This window comes from Pestalotiopsis fici (assembly GCF_000516985.1).
Source record: "Pestalotiopsis fici W106-1 unplaced genomic scaffold PFICI_Scf_5, whole genome shotgun sequence".
Classification (NCBI taxonomy): Eukaryota; Fungi; Ascomycota; class Sordariomycetes; order Amphisphaeriales; family Sporocadaceae; genus Pestalotiopsis; species Pestalotiopsis fici.
The window spans coordinates 431,329-454,299 of record NW_006917095.1 but is presented as its reverse complement, the minus strand read 5'-3'; the positions used below and the strand labels follow the sequence as shown (position 1 = coordinate 454,299).

The following is a 22,971-nucleotide window of genomic DNA, read 5'->3' as shown; positions in this document are numbered from 1 at the left end:
CCATACCGATAGTGCATCAAATATTTAGTGTTGAGACTCTCGATTCCGCCAATATCATCTTGACACCTCCAATCCTCAATCTCGTACCCAACAACCAGCAAACCCCATCTGCGTCTTGGTCGGCTCAGTGAAATTAGCCTCGGCCGACTCCATGAGATACAACGCACAGTGTTCAGTGTGCCCGGGAGAGGAAATGACGGTATCAAAGGCGGACCGGCCCTCGTACAAGACCCAAAACTGCTTCTTCCACATGATGGCGCAGTGGTTGACATGGTCGCGGATCGAGGTGTAGTAGTGATCCGCCTCGGACATTTCCTCGACGCTCAGCTCGCGCGTCATGTCGACGTCGGCGTAGGCGCCCCACGACAGGTCGTCGGTGTACTCGTCGATCCACTCCTGGTCAAAGCAGGGCGCCGGCACCCAGTTGTTGAGCAGGATGTCGTATTTGCAGCCCCTGTCGCGCGCCTCCTGGGGCGAGCTGCCGCACTGGAGGAGGCGCGCGCCGCTGGTGATGTTGTGCCGAGGCCATGTCATGTCATGGGTGGCGGGGGTACTTGATGGCGTAGACGTGGCGCGGCAAAAGAAGAGGACTAGAATCCATAGGAGAGATGTGCCCACTGCCACGCCGAAATGTGTGACTAGTCTATGCTGTCGTTGTGGTGCTAGAAATGGACCATCTACGATACTTGGTGATTCTCTTGGCGTCGGATCGTCCGAGTATAGAAAGGGCTGCGACTCGGTCTTTTCTGGCATTTTCAAATTTGTAGATCTGCGTAGCAAGAGACTTTCATACGAAATGAAATCAATCAGTGAATTGATTCTCAAGAGATTATCACAGAACTTATACAGATTCTTTCCTGATTCGTCCAAAGTCGTGCTGTTGGTGCCCAGGCTTCATACTAGAGACCAAGTGCCTGTGCGCGCACTGGGCTGAAACATTGCCTGTAACGAAACGAGGGTTGCTTTGATCGACAGGCATGTTGCGGGAGCCAACATGGTGAGTCTAATTCATCTGAAATAATGAGCCAATACTATTTTGCGGCCATGACGGCCCCCGAGTTTGATGCTTTACTCTATTGCCAGGGCGCCTCTCCTGGTCCGAGCAGATATCGTACCACGACTCGACCACCATATTCACAAGTGTGATCTCGTTGGCTGGGGCCGTGGAATCAATGTACCATGAATCCATAGAAACGTCCGGCGTAGATACAACCTAGCAGCAAGAGATTTTAGGCATCGTTCAGTGTATTCCCAAATGCAAGCCCTGCAGACTCTGCCAAAGTAAATTCATTGTCTATAGTACAACGCCGCCATTGTCAGAATCTTCAGAGTCAGAACCCCCATCAGCTTTGGTTTGGGGATTTGTGATTAGCCGAAGAAACTCTTCTGCCTCCAATGTTTGTGGGTGCTCTTCACCAAGCACCACTTTCCTCAGCTCAAATGCTTCTCGAAGTAACGCCTCTGCCTCCTCAAATTGCCCTTGACAATTGAGCACAAGCGCGAGGCTAACCATGGTCTTCAGTGTCCGTGGACTCCTAGGGCCAAGCGCAGTTTTTGAAATGTTCAATGTTTGGCGGAGTATCTCTTCGGCCTCGTCGTCTCTGTCCTGCAAGCGCAGCACATCTCCAAGACAAGTGGAGCTGACCACTGTTTGGGCATGTTCTGGACCCAGAACCAAGATGCATCCCTGGACACAATCTCGCAGCATTTCCTCGGCCTCATCCAACTTGTCTAGTCGGTCAAGCTGCACACCCAAGGCGCACAAGGTGTCAAGTGTCTCTGGATGCCCAGAGCCAAGCACTTCTGTTCTTCGCCCCAGGAGATGACGAAAACGCTCCTCTGCTCCCCAATGATCACCTTGATAAGAAAAGTTCTCGGCAATGTTAGCCATGGTCCTGAGTACTTCTGGATCGTCCGGGCCTGACTCAAACAATCCCATCATCAACGCCTGTTGATACATTTCCAATGCTTCTTGGTATTTACCCTTTTCTTGAAACGCCGAGGCAAGATTATTGAGAAGACTAATGCGCAAACTTTGCGGTACCTCCTTGGTATCGAGTAATTCGCGGTAGATGTCTTCTGCGTCTTGAAGTTTCCCCTGTAACACGAACGTATTCGCTAGCCAGTTCATCGAATTAAGTGAATTAAGGGTATGGTCTTCCATAGATGAATATAGTTCAACGGCATGTCGAAACATCTTTTCCGATTCTCTGTACTTTGAAAGGTCCATGTAGCTCTTCCCGACAAGGTGAGCAAGGCGTGCGATGGCTAATTGGTCCGTACACTTGTCATGCTCGATGAGAATCGTTTGGGCATGAGGTAGGTAGTTCATCCAAACCTGCCGATTCTCGTGCTCTGGCCAAGGATAAATCAGGTGCAGGCGCTGCATTGCTTTCGTACATCGCATCTCCCATTCGACCTTTGTCCAGTTTCGAGTCGCTAAGCGCACCAAGCGATGGATATCAAACGACTGAGCTTGATCGCGCATGCTTATAAACGCGTAACCTTCCAGGATCCCAATAGCCTCTGCCTCTTCTTTTTTATTGCTTCCTGGCGGTAGTAGAGATATCGGGATGTTCGTTTCAGCCAAGAAGCAAATGAATTTCAGGTAGTCAACAGCCAGTGGATATGTTTGCTCCAGGTGCTGGAATGATATAAGCCATGTCGTGGTGATGGGATTTGCGTTCTTCGAGTAACGCCATCGATCTTCAAATGCAACATTGAGAAGCTCAACTTGAGTCTCGTCAGATGAAAGACAATACTCCAAGTACGCCTTTGTGGTCTCCCCGGTCTTTGATAAATAGGCGGACGCCTGTTTGATGGCCAGTGGCAAATACACCAAGTTCTGGACGAGTTCTCTCGTGGCTTCAGGGCAGTCCTGATATTGTCGAGGCTTGAGATTGTTTTGCAGTAGCATGAGTGCTTCGGTTTCATTCATCTCTCCGATCGCATGTATGTGCTTCGAAGGGACGTCGAGCTGGACGGCGACTTCATGATTGCGTGTTGTAAAGAAGATGGAGCCATTGCGGTGGAAGGGCAGATATTCTTGCAAGCCGCCATGTGTCAACAATGCAATGTCGTCAACATTATCAATAATCAGGAGCCATTCATAGGTGCTCTGTTCGAGGGCCAATTTGACTCGTGTCTTGACGCCTGTCTGACTATCCTCGAGACCCGGTATACCAAGTGCTCGGCCAACCTCTCTGTAGGCGTTCTCAAAGGTCACCATGGAAATAGCAGGGACCCAAAAGACGGAACATTTTGGGTCTTGTTCGTGGACACGATATGCAGCTTCGAGGGCGATTTGCGTCTTGCCGACGCCGCCAAGGCCTTCTAGAACCGTTCTTTGACAATCGGTCTTGCGCGCACTAGGAAGTATCCTGTCCACCAGCTGGGAGAGAATCTCTTCTCGCCCAACAAAATCCTCATTTTGTCCAAATGGGAGTATGAGATGAGACGCTGGGCTTTGCACTTTAAGTGTGCGATTAGCCATAGCCAAGACCTTCGATTCAGAATGCTTACCCGGTGGATCTGGCTTCCGTGAACTGCCTGTGCGCTTCTCAATTGCCTCTTCTAGTCGGCTCATTGCGTTCTGTTCCCCTTCTCCGTATATGAGTGGCATGAATACATCGAAAATTCCAAAGAGACAGTAGGCAATGTCCTCTTCTTCTTTTGTTTGCCGCCGCCGCGACCAGTTCATGCGTTCATGGATCGGGAATTGGGCAAGAGAGGCTCCACGTAGCGCAGTCACTTTGATCTTTGTGATATCATGGATCACATCCACCATGCCGGACTTGTCGCCGAGGAAATCTCCTTCGACTGAGTAGAATTTGACCGAGGTAGGAGCCAAAAGTTCTTGCAGCGTCCAACCCCTCTGATACCACTTGCTTCGCCGGAACTGAGGTTCCCACGAGGCCGACGAGCCACTTGGTTGTGTCGATACATCTGAAAGGAACACGTAGCAGTGCACGGCGTTATGATACCAGCGAAACATGGAATTGATGGCCCTCGAGAGCTCAGTATGGTTCGCCTTGTCGATACAGCAAGTGTCGACCCAGAAATAATCGAGACCATCACGCTTCGCTTGTTGTCCGCAAAACATGAGCTTCTTGTACCCAATCTTGTCTTTACCTTGCTTCTGCATCAAGTCTTGGAAAGTGACCTCCTCGTCATCGAGCCCCCAGGTATGTGAGAGGATGGCATATTCCGGCACTGCCTCGTTCGGATGATTGCTTAGAGTAAGCTCGCCATCGCGGAGCTGCAGCAGACGCATCGTGGCAGCAAGGGTTCCATCCGCTCGCCCAGCTAGTTCATTGCCAGGGACACAAGGTGGAGCCAGGGAGATGTCTGGTCCTTTCAGGCGAAGTTATCTTTTGTTTCCAGCGCAACTTGCTGGCGAAAGCTTACGAGAACGAACAGCCTCGATGTAGGGGCTCAGCTGAACCGTGGTAGGGCTGAAAGGTAGAAATATGACCCCGCAAATTGTACACCAATCACGAACCCCTGTCATAACATATGATTGATTGCTGCTTTTTGGGAGCGTACCGATGCTGGAGCTGAAACCCCAGCCTGTCCCGCCGGTACTAGTAGCCCCGACGGTAGCTGCTGAAAGGAAGAATATGAAAAAAGAAGAAGGAGAAAGCCGACACACGTGAGTGCCACCGGGTAGAAGTTTCGAAATACATAGCACAAAGCTAGAAGGAGTTCACGAGTGACAATTCTTAAAAACGGGACGAACTTGAAAAAAGGAATCGAATGTCTAGACGGGCACATGCCAGGGTCTCTAGGCAATGCATGGCCCAAACGGATCTGACCTTTAGAGGGGAGATTCGAGAAACTCCTGGTATGCCGGGAAGGCGACAGGGTGGTCGAGTATAGACTTGCGATTGGTGTGATTCCAGCAGAGGGTAGCGCCCACGCTATAAGCCGTAGACATCAGCTGCATTTTGGCCAAGTATGGCCGCCAGGACTTTTTGTAGCGGAAGAAGTGGTCTGCGGCCTCCCTGATGATCTTGGCGGCATAAGAAGCTGCAATAGCTGGATGATTTCCTCGTCCCGCGGGGGCTACGGCGTAGGCGGCCTCGATAATTGCCTTGGCTACTTTGCGGCAGCCTTCGTTGACGAATGCGTTGACTTTGGCTGGCTCTATTTGCACGTCAACGCGGCATATGGTAACGGCGACAGATGTACACCCTTCTTGAATAGCGTCCATGATCATCATCATGGTTTGGGCGTCATGTCCCCAGAAGTTAGCGTGTATTTTCTCTCTAACAGTATTCGCGACAGTCTGTTGCACATATCGGTCAATTTCCAGAATGTCTTTCAGATACACGCCGGAATAGAGCAGAGTGTGTGCGTCGACACCATGGTACGGAGGGGGCCCGAGGTCATCTCGCGTGTCTTGTTGCCGTGGCGCGCGACTTATTGCCAAGCTCTGATCCAACGGCATTGCTGCTAAAGAATCGACGTCGGGAGGACACTGAAAGTTTGTTTCGGTCGCTTTGGTCGTCGTTTTGCGCCCACCCTGCAACTTGCTTCGAAACCACCCTCGCCAGTGTAGCCGCTTCTTTTCGATTTTGCGGCGCTCAGTCATTCGACTCATTTCGGCCCACGGCTCCTCGCTTCTCTGTACTTCGCAGTCCATTGGATAGTTCTTCTTGTCTTTATCCATACTCTCGTTTCTTAACAATACTTTGCTAAGCAGGGTAACTGGAATATTGTTGCTTGTGAGTGTACACAGTCAGTTTCTGAAAGGTACGCCCAGGTGTGATTGTGTCGACATATACTGAGTGTCAGATGCAATTTTGATTCAGAGACGCATGGGCAGAGATTTGATGGGCACAGCAGGCCTCTTTATACCTTGGAGCATGAAAATGAAAAACTCCAAAGTCTCTTGTCCGGACCCTGCATTGAAACGGCCAAGGTGTTGCATATTAGCAGCGAAGTTTGTAGATGATAAGGTTTTTCCAGCTCGTGAGCACTGCACCATTTGTCCTGAAGGTACACGAATGTAGGGACAAGCACCAAAAGCAAGCCGATCGCGGCACTCACCAATGAAAGTTGAGATGCTGGCGCCAGTAGTAATTCCACTTAATCTTTGTTGTCATGCTATTGGCAGTACTTGTAGGTCTGATCAAATCACTGAAGTTCACGAGTTCGAGGCAGCTGGTTGAGCTACTCGGTCGAATAGGCCAGAAGAAAAAGTAAAGAGAAAGAAAATGGTCACGCAAGGTGTACCGTGAGTATAACCTTGGAAGCAAAAAAGTTGATGCTCTTCCAAAGCTACATCAAATTATGATCATGCCAGGTGTTCTCTTTCTTATCTCTCCCTGCTCTCGAAACTCCTCATGATGGCAAGAAAAGTCACAAGGTGGTGTAAGGTTTGCATGCTGTCGGGGGAAGCTCCTTCCAATACACCGTAATAACGCCGTTGACAGAAATGATTCGACATTGTCGCCGTCGCAACTGCAGCCTTTAAACCAAACGGAGATCATGTATTTGTATAAAACATGGCACATGAGCTCGAGTTCATTATATAATGTGCTGCATGTTGGCAAATGAGTCAACGTATGGAGAGACGATTCGATTCGTGTTAGGTCCAAGAATATGCGATCCCGATATCCTAATGTTACCGCTGTGGATAGCTTCTGACACTCTAGACGCAAATGAAAGATGATGGCTTTGACGGATCCCCCCCTGCATAATGTTGAACCTTGGGGTACAGGCAGATGTCTCTTTCAACCCAATCGCCGAACCCATTCGTACCAGCGGCTCTCAGTACGTCGGGAGCCACACCATTTTCTACCCAATTAACAATATGATCCATGCCGAATGGCGGTGCCGGCCCGCAGTTGAAGCAATGGCCGGCCCCAGGCGCAACAAAGAATCGGTAATAATCCTGAGCATTGGGGTCGCGACTCAAGACGCGGTCATAATAGTCGGTACTACCATTAAAAGGAATAGCCGCATCGACGGTCCCGTGCCAAAACATCATCTTGCCCCCTCTTCTCTTGAATGCAGACAGGTCAGGGTCCGAGGTCCCAATGATGGACTCATATTCGTTGACGGATGCGTGAAAGAGATCGTCCCATTCTTGGTGGGTGATTCCGGTCATGTCGAAATAGGGATCCTTTTTGACCCAGTATCGAGCCCATGCAGTATTGGCCGCAGATTGACAAATATCCCCTTCAATGCACTGGACCTGAATGGCGCCCGTAGGCGGCTGCGTCAAGCTGGTTCCCATGCCGAATCCATACCATTGGAACCCGCCTGTAGAGCTTCGGGGTCCGTCCCACGTCTTTTGTACTACTTTTGCGGCCTCTGGAGATACTGTAGTCTCGATGCCATTGCACTGAACCTTTTTACCAATCGCATCGCGAGCCTTGAAGTCACAGAGATCCACTCTAGAAATGATCCCGTCTTCCACACCGTCCAGCTTGTCGCAAGTCGACACGGCTGCGGCCGTGATGGCATCCACCTCGCAGCGTTGGGGGTAGGAACTCATCTGATCCATGATAAATGTCGGCCAGAGGCCAGACCACCAGAACTTGACCCAATTCACGGCCGGAAACAGGGCAATGATGCCATCATAGTCGTGCGGATATCTCTGCGCGAGCATGTGGCCTTGGCGACCGCCCGTCGAAGCGCCCAAGAAGTAAGAGTAGCTTGGTGCAGTGCCGTAAAATGCTTGCACAACCGCCTTGCCAATCGTGGCCGTGTCGTGCAGCGCGACCGAGGCAAAATTCACGAGCAGCGGCCAATTCAAGTTGCCGGGGCTCGTCAATGCCCAGGCGGGTTCGTTCAGCTCCGGACCGAGAACGTCGGAAGAGTGTCCACCGTCGGTGGTGGCAGTGGCAGATCCCGTCGCCATGATGGGCATCATGTTGGACTCGGCAAGTTCTCCCCCGCCCGTGACCAAGGCACCCCCGCCAATGCCAGTAAATCTACCATTCCAATCATCTGTGGGGAGAAATATGTTGACATTGATCGTGTCATGCCAGCCTGGGTGTGTGTAGGTGACGGTGACATTGCAAAAATGCAGATTTGGAAGCGTCTTGGCATCCGGCAGGACGGCGGTTGCGAGGGGTCCGGGAATGTACGTGTAGTTGCGTTGATCCACTGCTTCCACTGCCAGTATGCTCACTCCAGTGATGTCGGGCAGGGAGAGTCCGGCTGGACTGCACCTGTTAGTGGAGCCTAGGGGCATTTGAGGACGCCACGGGCTTCCCCAGCCTGAGGGGTTCCAACCACCTTCCAGAAAGTCCCAAACCATTATGCAGAGATCTCTCTGATTGTAAAAGGCTTGATGATATTACAGGTTCGAGATCAGGGGTACCCGGGCAGCAGGCACAGATGATACTACAATGGATGAGATGAATACTGAGTAGGAAGCATAAATGTTGAAGGATGAGTTCGCGGAGACATGAACAATTAAAAAGTCCGGTAAAATGAAGCACAGTGAGTATGATGTCTCACCTGTTCTGTTCATCATGGCCGATCCTCCATAACACTGCCGCATCATTTGTTGTCGGTATGATTTCCTATAAGCACTAACCATGCGCTGCGGTACCCCATGTGAATGCTCGGTAGGACGGCAGCCATAGCTGGCGTCAAAGCAATGCAATTGGCAGTTTGTGAGAGCCTTTTCTTCCTTCTCGCCTTAGCTGTGTTGCTTTTTCAGAGGCCGAAGACTAGCGAGACGCTTGTTTTCTCGAATCATTATGACTCATTGTGTGACTTGATGGTTGATCTCCATCTTCCAATACGACAGACTTTGGATCTTGCCGCTCTTTTACTGTTCACATTTTAAGTTCTAGCTATCCTTTCTCCCTCTTTTGTCTGTCGCTACATGAATCGTGTATGAATCTTCTAATACTCTAGTCAACTTGGGCTAACAACAACTGGACTGCGAGGAGACGATTCGGAAAGGATAGGCGAATAAAGATGAAAGTACAGTTTAGCTCACAGGTGTATGTATTCTTTGAGTCAATCCAAACGACTTTGTCTGATATTTTTCCATCGATTAAAATACCGTCATGTTGGGCAGAATCCATGACGCGCTGCAGGTACACACAATTTCCCACCATGGTAGGTAATATAGTCCAGTGTCCACATCTCCCTGCGACTATAAAATATGGAACACATGTGATTTGGGCTAGCCTCTTCTTGGCGCCCGTCTTTCAGTCAAAATGTCAACAATACTATCTGTAAGTCTTTCGGTCATGTCCAAGCCTGGGTCGTGATTTGGGTTGACCTCTGCAACCACCAATGCGCCCACCTTTTCACTGTAAAGAATGACCCTCAATGCCTGCATCATTTGGTGAAATTCAACGCCGGTGTGATTGGGTACGTTGGCCAAGGGAAACATTCTAGGATCGATGGAGTCGACGTCGAGATGCACCACGATGATGTCTACTCTCTCCTCGAGAAACCTTAGGGCCGCCATTGCTTGTTCTATAGGTTGTCGCGCAACGGAAGACGAGCTGATGACTCTGTAACCATGATCAAGCAGATACCCGAGATGTTCTGGCTTGTTGCCCGGGCTCGACATGTTGATCCCAAACAGGACCGTATTCGAAGCGTCGCAGAGAGCTTCACCCGACGGCCGCGCAAACTGTTGCATGCTTTTCAGCGCTCCCTTGGAGCGAATGAGGTTTGTCATGTTCATGCCTGCAAAGATGCCAGTGTTGTTCAAATCATCTGGAGATGCCAGGTCCGTGTCGGCATCAATGTAGAGGAAGCCGACACGCTTATGCAAATCGCCTTGAGTCGAGTGTTGCCAGAAGGCAGACAAGACGCCTGGGGACATGCCGCACTCGCCGCCGAGTATAAGCTGGAACGGTGGCAGGCTCGCATCGCCAGTCAGGGCTAGAGTCTGGACGAGGCTTCTTTGGACGTCTTTACAAACTTGGACGTTTAGGTCTTCGTTGCGCACCCCATTTGAACCCAGGCTTGACGCTTTGTAAGTGGCGGGGGATTCCAAGGCTTGGTACTCCGAGATACTTTGGTAGCCTGCCCTGCGCAGTTTCGTGACAATGTCTGCATCTCGAAATGCCTGCGATGCTTTGGATTTTCCAGGAAAGATGGAACCGCAATCCGCAGGAACGTAAGTGATGACAATTGCTGGTGACTCGGCCATTTTGGAAGTATGCAAAGTTTCTTTATGAGATCTAGGAATCATGAAAGATTGATGAATGGATTGATGAATAATATTGCCCTGATATACATAAGTGAAGGCGCTGATAGGCATCTTGTCTTTTTCTCCTTCCGGCGCGCCCTTCAGGTGGCATGTATGCTACAACTGGCCTGAATCTTCAATGCGAGCCAGAGCTGACGCCATCAATCTAGGTTCGCGTCGATATGCGCCTGGATGGCTCGACTACCTCTTTTGGGTACCGGCTGGTAGCCTTGAGTAATCGTTGTCACTCAGGTCATTTGAATGCAATTCTTCAAGAAATTAAATCCATGGAAACAAACCAGGAAGATTCTCATGTTGCTGTAGCAGGTTGGCTTAGAGCTAAGGCGAGAATTGGGACTCGGAGCCCGTGGGCCTTGGTGTTGGTTTCTTAGCGCGCTTTATTCACTGGGCAACACAGGCGGGTGTGTGCAGGTATTTTTTTTTTCTTGGGTCGACACAAAGCAAACGCAAGCCCAGTGCAGAGACAGCTCCGACTACTTTAAATTCTGGTATCCAGATTCATCTTTCAATTTTGTACAAAATTTGGTGGGCAATTGGGTCATTGTTGTGTAAGTCAACCAACTTTCGTACCCAAAATGCCCAACTATAAGTACGGATGGCACCCTCAGCGTCCAGCTGCGCCCGTTCTCCGCAGGAATGGCTTCGAAATGCGTGGCCGAGAGTTTGGTCCTACACAAACCACAGCAAGGCGGGAGCCTCGCATTGACGGATCACGGTTGCTGGAGCTCTTCTTTCCAGGACGACTGCGCTCGTTGCGTGGACAAGAGGAAGCACGAGAAAGCGCCAGAGACCTGTTCAAGATGACATTCTTTGTTGCCCAGCTCCGCTGGTACGGCATCCCCTTTCGATCCTCTGCACGACTTCCCGAATTGCAACAACTATTGAGAGATGCTGTTGTAGATGGCAGAGTAAGTTTCCCCTTTCCATAATAACTTTGCACTTTGTCAATCGCGACATGCACTAATCATTACCAATTTTATAGTGCGAACAAGTACCTGCTTCAGTGCTTAAACTTGAACTGGACATGAGGCGAGATCACGAGCCTGCTCTGAAAGCTTGGGATCAAGAAGTGGAAGACTGGGAAGCCGAGCAAGAGTCCAAAGAGAATCAGGCTTGGTTCAAATACTCGAACCCAGCTGAGCGAGCTAAGCAGGATCTCCATCGGTTCATGGAACATTATTTCCTGACCAACGGACGACCGGATGAATCCAAGACCCCCGAACCTATGGCCTTGTATGGATATGATGATAGACATCTTCTTCGTGCGGCAGCCGAGAGAGTCCCAGGCCTGGAAACATGGAGCGGCGGCACTGGCAGCATGCGGACGATCTGCATTGGTTGGAATCGCTCAGCAGTCATTAGTCTTGCCCGTCACGTTGACAGACAGTCTAGTCGTCAGGAAGCAGAGAGGTCAGACAATTTATGGTTGACTGCCATGAAAGACCACGACAGACTTGTCCAGCAGGTGCGGAAAGAAGGTCCCCGTGTCCAAACCAGAAGCATTGAGCCGCCCACTCTGCAAAAATGCCGGGGTTCTTATGTCATTCGCTGCGAAGAGGTCTCTGGCCAATGGCCCTCAATGGCACCATTCACCCTTGACGTTAGTCGTGGGGTTGCGCCGAGTATCTCTGCCGGACGCTTGGATATGGGCTATTTCGACGGCACCATGCTTATTGCACTGTCCAACGACAGACTCGAAGATTACATACAAGCTCAAGATGAGAGCGACACTGAAGACGACGATAGTGATGGCCACAGATACAGCGACAGCGGCAGCGACAGCCACATTGATGGGGATAGCAACCATAGACGTAGCGACAGTGATAGCCACAGCGATGCAGCCAGCAGCGACAGTCATGGACGCAGAGACAACAACAACAACAACAGCCACAGAGATAGCGACAGCGACAGTCGAAGTGATAGTAACCGTCAAAGCTATAGCAGCGACAGCGACAGTCAAAACGATAGCAACCGTCGCAGCTATAGCGACAGCCATAGCGATGACGACGACGAGAGGCGCACCGAGGATTACGATCGCTATAGCGACAGTGACAGCGACGATGATCACAAGGAGGAGGAGACCAAGTCGTATAACCGGTTGGGAAGCAAGCGAAAGCGAGGTCCTACTAGGGCCGAGCCTACGCATTCCAAAAGACATCGCGGCCGCTCACCCAAGGAGACCAAAGCTCCCGCTCATCGAGTGTTCATTCGACTGCGTGGCCGCGAAACTGGCGAGGGCGAGATCCAACCTGACCCGGTATCAGGACACTTGGATTTCAGTGATGAGAATTTCACCAGGTTTGTAGGAATGATCGACCTGCCATTACTATGCGGCAGTGTCAAGTTGGAAGGCTTCAAGGTCTCGGCCACCGCGAGACACCGGTATGAACCCTGGAGTACCTTTTCAGAGGCCGCGTACGAGGATGCCCGAGTCGCAAGATGGCGTTGAGCATGGGACACACGCTCACAAGTGAAGATTGACTTGATGCTGAATAAAGCACCAACATTGGGATAATCTATCATGTAGTACCGGTGAGGATAGCCTAGACACACATTCGAGGTACATAGATCCACAGGTATGCCTGATGCTGGGCACGAGCAATCTTTGCTCTGCCTCCGGCTTGTAGTTTGTATAAGGCGCTTAGCGATGAATTGGACTCCTGAGTCACTGATAAAGTAATATTGTAGTGAACTGGGTACGTGGTTCTGATCACAAACATGATTTACATGTTTCGAAGGGAAAATGAGGGTGAGCGTAATGTCTAGCTTGTTCCTTGTTCATGGCCCATTTTCTATCATCCATTCCCCATTGTAGGAAAAGGCTGTTTCTAAATAGCAAACGTCGTCTAATCCCACACCTTTTTGCTTCAGGATTCTGTGCTTTTACACAATCATATCGACGATATGTGATGCTATGCCGGGTTCCCCTTCTTCAATATGTTTTCAAAGTCTCTACGCACAACCATGACTGTTTCGATATGCTGGATTCCGAGTGGCTCTTTGCTAAAACGAGCAAATGTGTTCGCTGTTGTCAGAGTGTTTGCAATCTCGCGACCATTTAACTCTTCAGCAGCCAGTCGATCGAGCGCCTCCTCAACATTGGGATCTACCTGATCCTTTGGAAGTTGTTGGATATTGCGGCTCCATATCGCGCGTCGTGCAGCTGTGCCTGGGGCATTGAATCCAATTGCCAAGTGGATTCTTGACTTCATTGCATCATCAAAAACATGAATCCGGTTCGTGGTGAGAAACACGATGCCTGAAAAGTATTCAAGATGTCGCAGGAATACTGCGACAAGAGCATTACGCTCCCCATCCGCGGCCGAGTCATCCCGTCTAGCTTCAAGAAAGACGTCGGCCTCATCAAGAAGCACGACGGCCTTCCAAGCAGTTGCGAGCCGCAAAACTTGGGCAAGACGATGCTCAAAATACCACGCGCTGTTGTACTTGTTTAGTTCTGACATGGAACAGCTGAACAGGGCCCTGTGTGACAGCTCGGCGGCGCACTCGGCAGTCAATGTCTTTCCGGCACCAGGTGGACCATGGAGAAGGAAGACGAGTCCCTTTCCTTTTTGCTCATTCCTGTCGCGATCGTTGCCTGGAAAATCGTGGGACGAGACTAGAGCCTGAACCAGCATCTTTTGATTACTTGGCACTTCGAGAGAAGAAAAGGGGTCCGGTTTCCAACTTGCTTCTCGTACGATGGACACCAGGAAACGGCCCCAGTCTTTACGACCGCACGAGAACCCAAAAACGTATGGGGGACACATTGCCGTGTCTGTTGTCGACTCGTCCTGTGGGGCTGATATGGTCATGCCACGGTTCTCTTCATGAAAAGAGCTCAAGTCCAGGACAATCCGGCCTTTCTCTGCATACGAGCGCCATACTTGCCAGGTGCTCGCTTCATTAGGGTCGTAAAAGTCAGGGGGCGCTTCTTTGAGATATTCGGCAGCTCCATCATAGTTTTGAATGGAGTTTCTGCCGCTGAGTGAGATAAACCTCTCGCCCCTGGAACGCAGACGCTCTTCCAGTGCCTCACCCTCGGTATGATACTTGCGCGGGTAGACTGGGAGATTGAGGATGCGCTCGGGATGCCCCTGGGCAAAGGATTCCTTCTGTTTCACCTTGATGATGTGCTTTGTCTCGCCGGGATTTTTCCCATCATGACCAGTGTATACAGTATGCACCTCTAGCCACTTTCCGTCTCGGGCATTCTCCTCGTACGCGGTTTTGGTAACTCTCATCAACCATGGATGAGATTTGAAATGGGTAATAGCCAGAGCACCAGGCTTGAATATGAGCCAGAGATTGTCATAATCGCAATAGCCGCTGGCGAATTGCTTCTCGATTGCTCTTTTAGAATCGCCCATCTCTGACTCCATGAATCCAAAGAGTAAATTCAGGTGCATCCTTGCATCATCTTCCCCGTCTTCGAGGGTCGTCTTATAAGCGTGCAAATCTTCCCAGTGATGATAGAGCATCTGAAATGGGCTCGACATGGTAAATGATTCCGTAAAGTCGGAAGGAACTGTTGGGTAGCGGCCTACAGCGTCCCTGAGAGCCTTGAGTATGTGGGGGGAGTTGACGGTGAGTGTAGTCCAAAGCAGCTGACTCTTTTTGTCGAACCCTCTCTCAAGAACCAAGGCATGACTGGAAGAGTCATTGTCAGGTCGCAACGCATCCGTACCCTGCACAGGAGTGCGAACTTTGTTGCCCTTTCCATCTTCACGGGTATGCCAGGTTTTTAGTTCGCATTTCAATGGAGCTGTGGGGTGTACACCATTGGTATCCTGATGATCCATGATGAGCAAAGACCTGATGATGATGTCCGAGGATGGGAGGTGCAGGCTGAATGAACAAACAGGAAGAATCTGGAGGGAATCAGTTACTAGAAAAGTAGGCCAGGGATAACGTTGTATGGAATTGATATATATACTTCAGGTCATTGACTAGGTCTAGGTACATGTTGATTTCAGCATGTTGGACAACTTCAAAGCTGTCCAATTGCAAGTAGCGATTGAGCTTGCAAGAAACGAAATCATTGAGATGCGGCTGAACGGATCGACATGGATGTGACAGGGCAACTTCTCGTGGCGACCGAAACAAGGCAGATATGTGGTTCGCACAATAGTCATGCGCCTTCATATGTTCTATTGGTGGCGCAGTGGGATGGACTCGTGCAAGACTAACCATTGAAGCACTGGTATGGGAGAGGCCGCCTGGCACATAGCCTTGCTTACGAGATGTAATAATTCAACGCAATGGTGCATTCTTTTTGAAGAGGCTCAGTGCATGCATGCCAGATAGATCAGGTACTGGAGCATCTGATTAGGCAACAGGCGGGGAAGTGGCAGGGGTTAAGACTGCTGAGGTTTCGCTTGGCGGACAAGACCGACCTTGAGTGGGTACCTACTACAGGCAGAAAGCTGCATCTGTATGTAGCGCAACGAGTGCCGACACATCATACCGAGCCTTGCGTACACGAGAGCCTGTCAGCGCCACGCGTAATTGTGACAAGGCCCAGAAATCCTTGGAAGATCACAATCGGGAGGCCTGATGGATATCATGAACACAAACTGTATACGCGGAATTTGACTTTGGTAAACACATTTTGTTCCCACCCCCCTCCCCGGATAGCACGAAGGGGCAAACCATGGGCGTGGTGTGACCGTACGTGGGCTGGAACATTGGCAGAGGCAAGCTTCATTCGGTTACCCCGTTGTAGCATACTCCTCCGAGAGATACGCGCCATATATCATACTCGTTGTCCTGCCCCAAACCGACATTACGGGGAACTTTGAGGGTGATGAGATTGAGGTTCAATGCTGACACCAATACTACAACAATTGCAAAGCCCACGCTCCTCAACCCCTCCACGCTCCCCAACTTCCTAAATGACATGAAAGAATCACCGAATTACCAACAGAGATTAATTCTGATCAACCAAGCTTGCAAAACACACAAAGAAACATGACTTCGATCACGAATCAGCAGCTCAGTGGAGACAATGTCAGAAGCCTCATCGTTTCCTGGATTAGAGGAGATGTAGGCGACGACAACCCCACGGTGGTGAAAACACATCATCCGCAAACCTGCGAATGGATTTTCCAGCATGAGCAGTTCAAGACATGGATCAAGTCCACAAATTCGACATGTTTACTCTTCTCCGGACCCCCTGGTGCTGGCAAGACAGTTTCAGCTTCCGCAGTAGCCAAATATCTTGAAGACCGCGGCCTCCGCACAACGACCTTTTACTTCTCCTTCAGCGATCCCTCTAAACGGACCACAATCACCGCATTACGAGCACTGGCTCTAGAACTACTCGCACTCCACGACTCAGTCCCAGATAGTGTTCAATTGTTGTATGCGTCCGACACTGGAAACGGCTCCAGCCAGCTGAGCGATGTTGTGATTGCGGGTAATCTGCTGAAGGAACTCGTCAAACAAATCAGTCGCGTTCACATCATTCTCGATGGACTTGATGAATGCAGAGACCGCAAAACCCTGCTCCCTATCCTGGGATCGCTATTGGAATCAACCACATTTGGCATTGTGAAATGGTTCCTCACAAGCCGGCCAGAACGCGATATTCGCGGGGAGATTCTCCGACACACCGTTCTCGACATTGAAGCATCAGTAGACTCCATCAAAAGTGATATCAACAGATTTCTCCACGAAAGCCGTACAAATGATCAATGGAATCATAAAATCGATGATATTGTCGAAAAGTCAGGAGGAAACTTTCTCTGGGCGACAATGGCGCTGCGAGTGCTAAATGACACCTCTTTTACCGACGAAAAGCATCTAGCTATGGAGCTTGAAAAGTTTCCTAGAGACTTGAACGGCCTTTACATGAGAGACCTTCACCGATTGTCAAAGCGCAAATCGTGGCAGCAAGAGCTAGCTCGGAAAATGTTCACATTTCTTGTGGCATCGTTCCAGCCATTGCGATTGAGTGAGCTCTCGGATGCGCTGACTGTCCCTACATCACCAGACTCGCCCCCATTGCCACAAGGTCAACCAGAGGACTCCCTGCTCGAAGATCTATGTTCAGGCTTGGTCGTATTTGACCGCTCTCTCCCAGGGTCTAGTGAAGACCCAGTGTTGCGATTCACGCACAAATCAGTACATGATTTCTTCTTGCAGATTCTAGAAGCTGAGGAGATGGATCAACTGGGCATTCCAATTGATGCCTCTTTCAACGGGTTAGATGGAGATCACTTTGAGAAAAGAATGCGTGCGCTCTTCAAAAAGTTCATTGAAAGCACGGGCGCGCCCGGGAAAATTGAACGCTTTTTCACATCAACAAGCGCAGCCAACGCCGAGCTCGGGCAAGTCTGTCTCCAATACCTCACCAACCCACGATACAATACCCCCGGGCTCCAAAAGGAGCTCCTCGAAAAAAGGGATCACGCTTTCCTCAAGTACGCTGCAGTGTTTTGGCACGCACATCTCAGCATTACAAGGCCCAAATCCCAGATATCCCACCAGGTCGAATCTTTCATGGAAAGCTCAGCATTCTGGAACTGCGTTACAATCCAATCCATCATCGCCCCTCATCTTTATGCCATTTATTACCAAGATAATACATCACTGAAGTATATGGAAGCTATTCCTGTAGCATCTTCAGAGTCCCAACCAGCAGACGTTCATTATGCGTCACCACTACCGGCATGGATGAAGACGGCCAGAGTTGAGGATTTTGATAGCTTCATCACACAGTGGTGTCGTGTGCTGAACTCGTGTCCCGGAAACCTGAGCCAGTGCTATATGGACGACCAGTGGAAATCGAAATGGCCAAGCACAAGCATGTGGTTTTCAAATCATGTACGATGTAGGGCAATTTATTCAAATGACATGACAATCAACGACTTGATCTCAGCAGAGATACAAAAGAAAAAGCAGCGACAGATCACCGTCAAATCCACATCTGCGTCACCGGCAGACTATGGGACCATTTCAATCAATGACTCCGTACAAGTCGAGCTCTATGCTCATGACTGTGGAGACTGCCGCTCCTCATATTGTCCAATGTGTCTGACGACATTTCCATCCAAGCTAGTAACGAAAACAGAAATCGATACCGATGCAGAAACCGGCATATCGAGCTCACATCGCAGTCCAGTGCCCTCTTCATCTGATTGGGAAGTAGTTACCTATACTTCGGACATGGACACCAAACTGGAACCTCCTTCCTCGGAACCACGAGCTGTTGCAGTACAGTGGAGGTGTAGCTCACAAGAGACTGATGATTCAATTCATGATCATCAAAAGGGATCAATGTTAGTTGGGTCTAACTTATATTCAGACTCGGACTCTGATTCCGAGGACGATGAAGAAGCGCTGCAAGCACAACTGCCAATCCACAGTGCAGCCCGTTCTACACAACAACACTGCTTCCTCGTTACACGACAAAATGCTGATGCAGTCTCGTATCTATGGGAATCAACGTACAGAAACACTATCACACGAGGCGGGTTCCATCCAACGGAGCCTTGGGTATTTTGGAGTCCGTCGGCTCATGTGCTCTGCAAGGCTAATACAGTAACCGCGCTCATTGAACAGACAGCACTTCCGGAGCCCCCTGGAATCGATTTCACGACCACACAGAGTCTGCACAAAGAAATTTACGTCTCGGAGAACGGAAGTCTTTTGTTCTACCTGATCCTAGCGGTAACGCCCCTTGGCACTGGTGTGCAATGTCGTCTTTGCATCACGGCTCTCAAGATGGTTCAAACAGAGGACGGGGCCCTGAAAGTCTCCGCGGTGGGGTCGTCATCAGCATTGACATTCTTCGTGAATGAAGGCCTGGAGGCTCCTCTCATACTTGTGGCATGGAGTCCGGACCATGTTTACGTCGCTTTGCCTCCGCTTTCGTGTAAGCCGAAGGTTGTGCGACTTCCACTTCAACCGCAAAATCAAACTTTTGGAATTTCCGCTGGCTTTCAGACCACGCAACAACCAATCTTCTTTCCTTCTACCACTCCATACCGCCAACCAAAGTTATTGGTGGATGAACAGGGGCGGCTTGTGCTTACTCTCTCTGCACAATTGATATCACCCAATCTTCAAAAAGATACTGCCATAACTGGTTCGTGCGATGAAACCAGCGAAAGCCAGAATTTGCAAGGCCCCGTAGCTATATCTTGGCCTCCAGAATACCTGGCAGATTGGAGAGACTGGAATGAATTGGCAGATGCTAATTCTGAGCAACAAAGCTCAGCCATGGACAAGGCCAGGCGGCTACGCGGTTCGTACATATCCCCTGAGCATCAGTTCCATGTAGCAGTCAGAAGCGGTTTGAATTACCGTACAAAGATGTTCATCAGTTGTTCTTAGATTAAGGAAATTTTAGTATGATTCCAAGCAACGGACTTGCGAATTTCCCGGGCATACGTTGGGTACCTAGGTATACACATTTAGTTGAATATCTCCTACCAATCATCTATCTCAAGTTAAACCATTGTTCCTCCTCAGCGCTTAAGCTGTCGATGTGCTTGCCCTGCGCAGGATTAGCCAACTTTTCGATCATATGATGAAGGAGACGATACCATACATTCAATGTTCCGCTCAAGTATGCATCACCGATCAAGACCCAATCGCTTCCCACCTGTCGAAGTATCAAGGGAACCTCCAGTCCCGGTACCAAGCAGATCTTGTCGCCGACTTGAGTTTGGGGGGCGGCAATGCCCGTTCGGCCGCTACCAGCAAGGAAGAACCTCCTGTTGGCATGTCGCCCAATAATTCTGTGCCACAAGTGACCAAGAGAATCATTTTTACCCGTATCTACTTGATCCAATTTGGTATCCTCTTCGTCGTCGTCGTCGTCGTCGGAATATTCGTCGTCTAGGTCCGAGTCATCGGGGTCGACCTGCGCTTCTATCTCCACGGCCTCAGCCTCAACAGGAGCATTGTGCTCAGTCGGCCAGACTTTGGTCACCAGCTCTTTGAATTCAGACTGAAAATTCAAATAACAATCGCAGCCTGACTCACAGCTTTCCTCGTCGGGCTTCCCAACCAAGGTCGTCCTCAGCATGGTTGCAAGCTCCGATAGGGGCAGCTTTGGATTTGCCGCAATTGCCGCATGCCACAGCTGGCGTAAAGATCCAAAAATTGCTTCCCTATGCTCTACGCACAACGGGTCACTACAACCAACCCTGCCGCACGAATCATGCGGACTTTGGCCTTGGTGAGAAAGCAACGGCGATAGCGGCTCAAAGACTGTAGATACTGTGTCCATGACTGCTCCAGCAATGCGCAGGATGTTGCTAGGTGTGTCCCTATCGATCTTGATTATTTGAGCGTGCGCTTGGGCTACGCTGTGTTGTGTGAACCATAATGGCCGGTACGAGCCCCGTTGTCTGTCGTCGATGAAATGATACCTTGGGACCCAGGAAGGGAAGTCTATGTCGTAGTATTCGCAGCCAGGCCTTTGCACGAGACACTGGGCATGCAGGAGCAGCCGAGCTCCGTGCGAAAAATTGAGGGTAGCCCGGGTGGCCTTTGTATATATGTCCACAAGCTTTGCATCATAATTAGGATAAAAAGCCGTGTGGAGTGCAGTTCGCGTGTCTGTCTTCAAGAGGCCATACAATGCGAATATCCTGTCCTTTGGATTTGTGGCCCCAAAATCGGGACTTGATTCGAGCAATTCCAAGGGTCCCAGCCTCCTCTTTTGCGTCCTCCCAATGATAACGGCATTCCACACGCCTGATTTGCCGCGCTCTCCCAGCTTTGTTCTCTCGATATTGTTCGAGATGTACCACATGACCTGAGCGAGCTGTTTCCAGCATATCTCAGTCTTTCCCATGAATAAATGGCAATGTTTTGATAAAACAACCTCCTGGATGATCCAGATTCTGGTGAACCAAACTGCCGAGAAAAGGGAAGTAAGCGCATCCCAGTCAATGTTAAGCGGGAACGCATCCGTCTGGCGCTCGTCGGCAAAGAGACCGTACTCTTCTTCATCAGTACCAGAGATGAATGGGAGTTTTACCTGACGCCAATCAGCAATTCTTCTAATCATTTCCTTTGCCCTTCTAGCCGTCCCCTTGTCCTTGCCCAGCCAGACTAGCGTCATGGTTGCTCTTTGGTAGATGGTGTCCATCATGGCAACCTGCTGGCTTTTTTCATGGATGTCATTTTGATTCATGCAAACAGCATCGATCCAAATCCTCTTCCTCTTTTGAGCTACGCAGAGTTCGACCAGGACCTCGTAAGCATTTGCAGGAACAGACAGGGTGTATTTTCCAACGGTGATGTTCTTCTGGTTGACGGCGCTCGCCTCACCCCAGCACCATGAGATTGCATCAAAGGGTTCCAGGTGATCGTCAGTCATGGAAGCATGTTCAAATTCAAACTCTAGAGGTTCCGTGTTGGTGATGAGCAGGATTCTCGTCTCCTGGCGCGTTTCGTCGAGTGGTCGGTAAAGCTGCACCCGTCTTTAGCTTTGCCAAGCACTTTGCCATGAACACAGGCATTTTCCGTACAATCATCTTTCGCTGCCATTTAGAACAGTGCTGAGAACAGTGCTGGTTTATCGAGTACAAACGCCTTGGCGCAAGATACTAATGTGATATATATCTAGCCTTGATAGCTAGCGCTCGAATTAAGGTTGTTAAGCACCTGGATGTTTCGCCGCAGACATCACCAACATGAATTATCAGATGGCCCTCGACCTGAACTTGAAACCCCGCAGCACAAGGAAACAAACTGCCAACTGTTCGCAGGTGCTAGCAAGGAAGTCAAGCGAGACCACGTCCCCAAGACCATCTTTGAAAAATCACAATTGTATATTGCGGATTTGTTTGCCTTACAATTCACTATGCCAGGCGCAGGAGTTCGTCCTTGAACATGAGGCTAATGCCAAGTGCGAATTACTCTAATGTCGGTAGAAGTAATGTCCCACTTTAACCAAAAGAGAAGTTGAAGTTTGATACAACCAGACTCTCATGCTCGTTTTCTTGGCCAGCTCGTGAATGAAGGGTACATTATAGTTGATAAAAGATCAAAATCATATAGTTCCATCAATTATTTCGACACTGCACTTTTTGTGAAGATCTACAACTCAGATTTCAGAGTGAAGACACTAACCTAACTTTAGTAACTAGCGTTATTAGAGTTGGCCAACATGTTGCACAACAATAATCAGAGCATACCGATGCGCGGGCAATGTATACTGGTTGTGTACATGTCGCTTCTCGCAAAAGCGCTCGTGCCGGTTTTCGTAGATGTTCTCAAGGCAGGAAGGATCTCAAAAATGGACCACGAGACATCTCTTTGGACATCATCATGGATTCCTCTCCCGCCATTATACTTCTGAGGAATTTCTGGCGGCAATTTTCATCTGAGCACGTAAGATTTGGCCGTGTTGATCAGCAATGAGAGCTGCGTCTTCAAGGCTGTTCTCTTTGGCTTTTCAAGAACCAGCGCTCGCAGCTCTAGCATTGACATGACCGCTGCGAGTCAAATGTCAATGCATATTATCTTTGGATAAATTCGAAACATGGCTAGTAGCAGTCCGTTGGGCGTGTATTGAAAATCTCGTCTTTGCGCTGACTCAAATGGTTGTGCTTGGACCGCCCATCCACTACTATAACTGCAATATACAGAGGTGCATATATGCAACCACCCTTGGAGATATTCTCTCTCTCTTTTTCTTTTTCTTTTTCTTTTTTTCTTGCCAGTGGAAATATTCATTTCAAATATTATTGTCCTCTGTTGTGGTCTTCCAAAAATTAGCTACAAACCAGTGGCAATCAGTACATTCCAGT

The 22,971-nt window shown here is 49.6% G+C and overlaps 9 protein-coding genes across 9 annotated transcripts; 2 read left to right on the top strand and 7 right to left on the bottom strand.

Moving 5' to 3' along the window:
- Positions 1-75: 75 nt before the first annotated feature.
- On the bottom strand, positions 76-753 carry PFICI_07461 (uncharacterized protein; the record flags this gene model as incomplete). Its single annotated transcript, XM_007836042.1, has 1 exon — positions 76-753. The coding sequence occupies one exon, from the start codon at positions 751-753 to the stop codon at positions 76-78; it is 678 nt and encodes a 225-aa protein (XP_007834233.1).
- A 541-nt stretch (positions 754-1,294) lies between these two features.
- PFICI_07460 (uncharacterized protein) lies at positions 1,295-4,273 on the bottom strand (the record flags this gene model as incomplete). Its single annotated transcript, XM_007836041.1, has 2 exons — positions 1,295-3,471; positions 3,523-4,273. 2 exons carry the CDS (start codon positions 4,271-4,273, stop codon positions 1,295-1,297), a joined length of 2,928 nt encoding a protein of 975 aa, XP_007834232.1.
- A 543-nt stretch (positions 4,274-4,816) lies between these two features.
- PFICI_07459 (uncharacterized protein) lies at positions 4,817-5,671 on the bottom strand (the record flags this gene model as incomplete). Its single annotated transcript, XM_007836040.1, has 1 exon — positions 4,817-5,671. The coding sequence occupies one exon, from the start codon at positions 5,669-5,671 to the stop codon at positions 4,817-4,819; it is 855 nt and encodes a 284-aa protein (XP_007834231.1).
- A 984-nt stretch (positions 5,672-6,655) lies between these two features.
- PFICI_07458 (uncharacterized protein) lies at positions 6,656-8,272 on the bottom strand (the record flags this gene model as incomplete). The annotated part of the gene is made up of 1 exon (XM_007836039.1): positions 6,656-8,272. One exon carries the CDS (start codon positions 8,270-8,272, stop codon positions 6,656-6,658), a length of 1,617 nt encoding a protein of 538 aa, XP_007834230.1.
- Positions 8,273-9,154: 882 nt separating this feature from the next.
- Positions 9,155-10,138, bottom strand: PFICI_07457 (uncharacterized protein; the record flags this gene model as incomplete). The annotated part of the gene is made up of 1 exon (XM_007836038.1): positions 9,155-10,138. The coding sequence occupies one exon, from the start codon at positions 10,136-10,138 to the stop codon at positions 9,155-9,157; it is 984 nt and encodes a 327-aa protein (XP_007834229.1).
- Positions 10,139-10,773: 635 nt separating this feature from the next.
- Positions 10,774-12,647, top strand: PFICI_07456 (uncharacterized protein; the record flags this gene model as incomplete). Its single annotated transcript, XM_007836037.1, has 2 exons — positions 10,774-11,106; positions 11,181-12,647. 2 exons carry the CDS (start codon positions 10,774-10,776, stop codon positions 12,645-12,647), a joined length of 1,800 nt encoding a protein of 599 aa, XP_007834228.1.
- A 463-nt stretch (positions 12,648-13,110) lies between these two features.
- PFICI_07455 (uncharacterized protein) lies at positions 13,111-15,000 on the bottom strand (the record flags this gene model as incomplete). The annotated part of the gene is made up of 1 exon (XM_007836036.1): positions 13,111-15,000. One exon carries the CDS (start codon positions 14,998-15,000, stop codon positions 13,111-13,113), a length of 1,890 nt encoding a protein of 629 aa, XP_007834227.1.
- A 1,168-nt stretch (positions 15,001-16,168) lies between these two features.
- Positions 16,169-19,537, top strand: PFICI_07454 (uncharacterized protein; the record flags this gene model as incomplete). The annotated part of the gene is made up of 1 exon (XM_007836035.1): positions 16,169-19,537. One exon carries the CDS (start codon positions 16,169-16,171, stop codon positions 19,535-19,537), a length of 3,369 nt encoding a protein of 1,122 aa, XP_007834226.1.
- A 106-nt stretch (positions 19,538-19,643) lies between these two features.
- On the bottom strand, positions 19,644-21,536 carry PFICI_07453 (uncharacterized protein; the record flags this gene model as incomplete). Its single annotated transcript, XM_007836034.1, has 1 exon — positions 19,644-21,536. One exon carries the CDS (start codon positions 21,534-21,536, stop codon positions 19,644-19,646), a length of 1,893 nt encoding a protein of 630 aa, XP_007834225.1.
- Between the last annotated feature and the right edge of the window lie 1,435 nt (positions 21,537-22,971).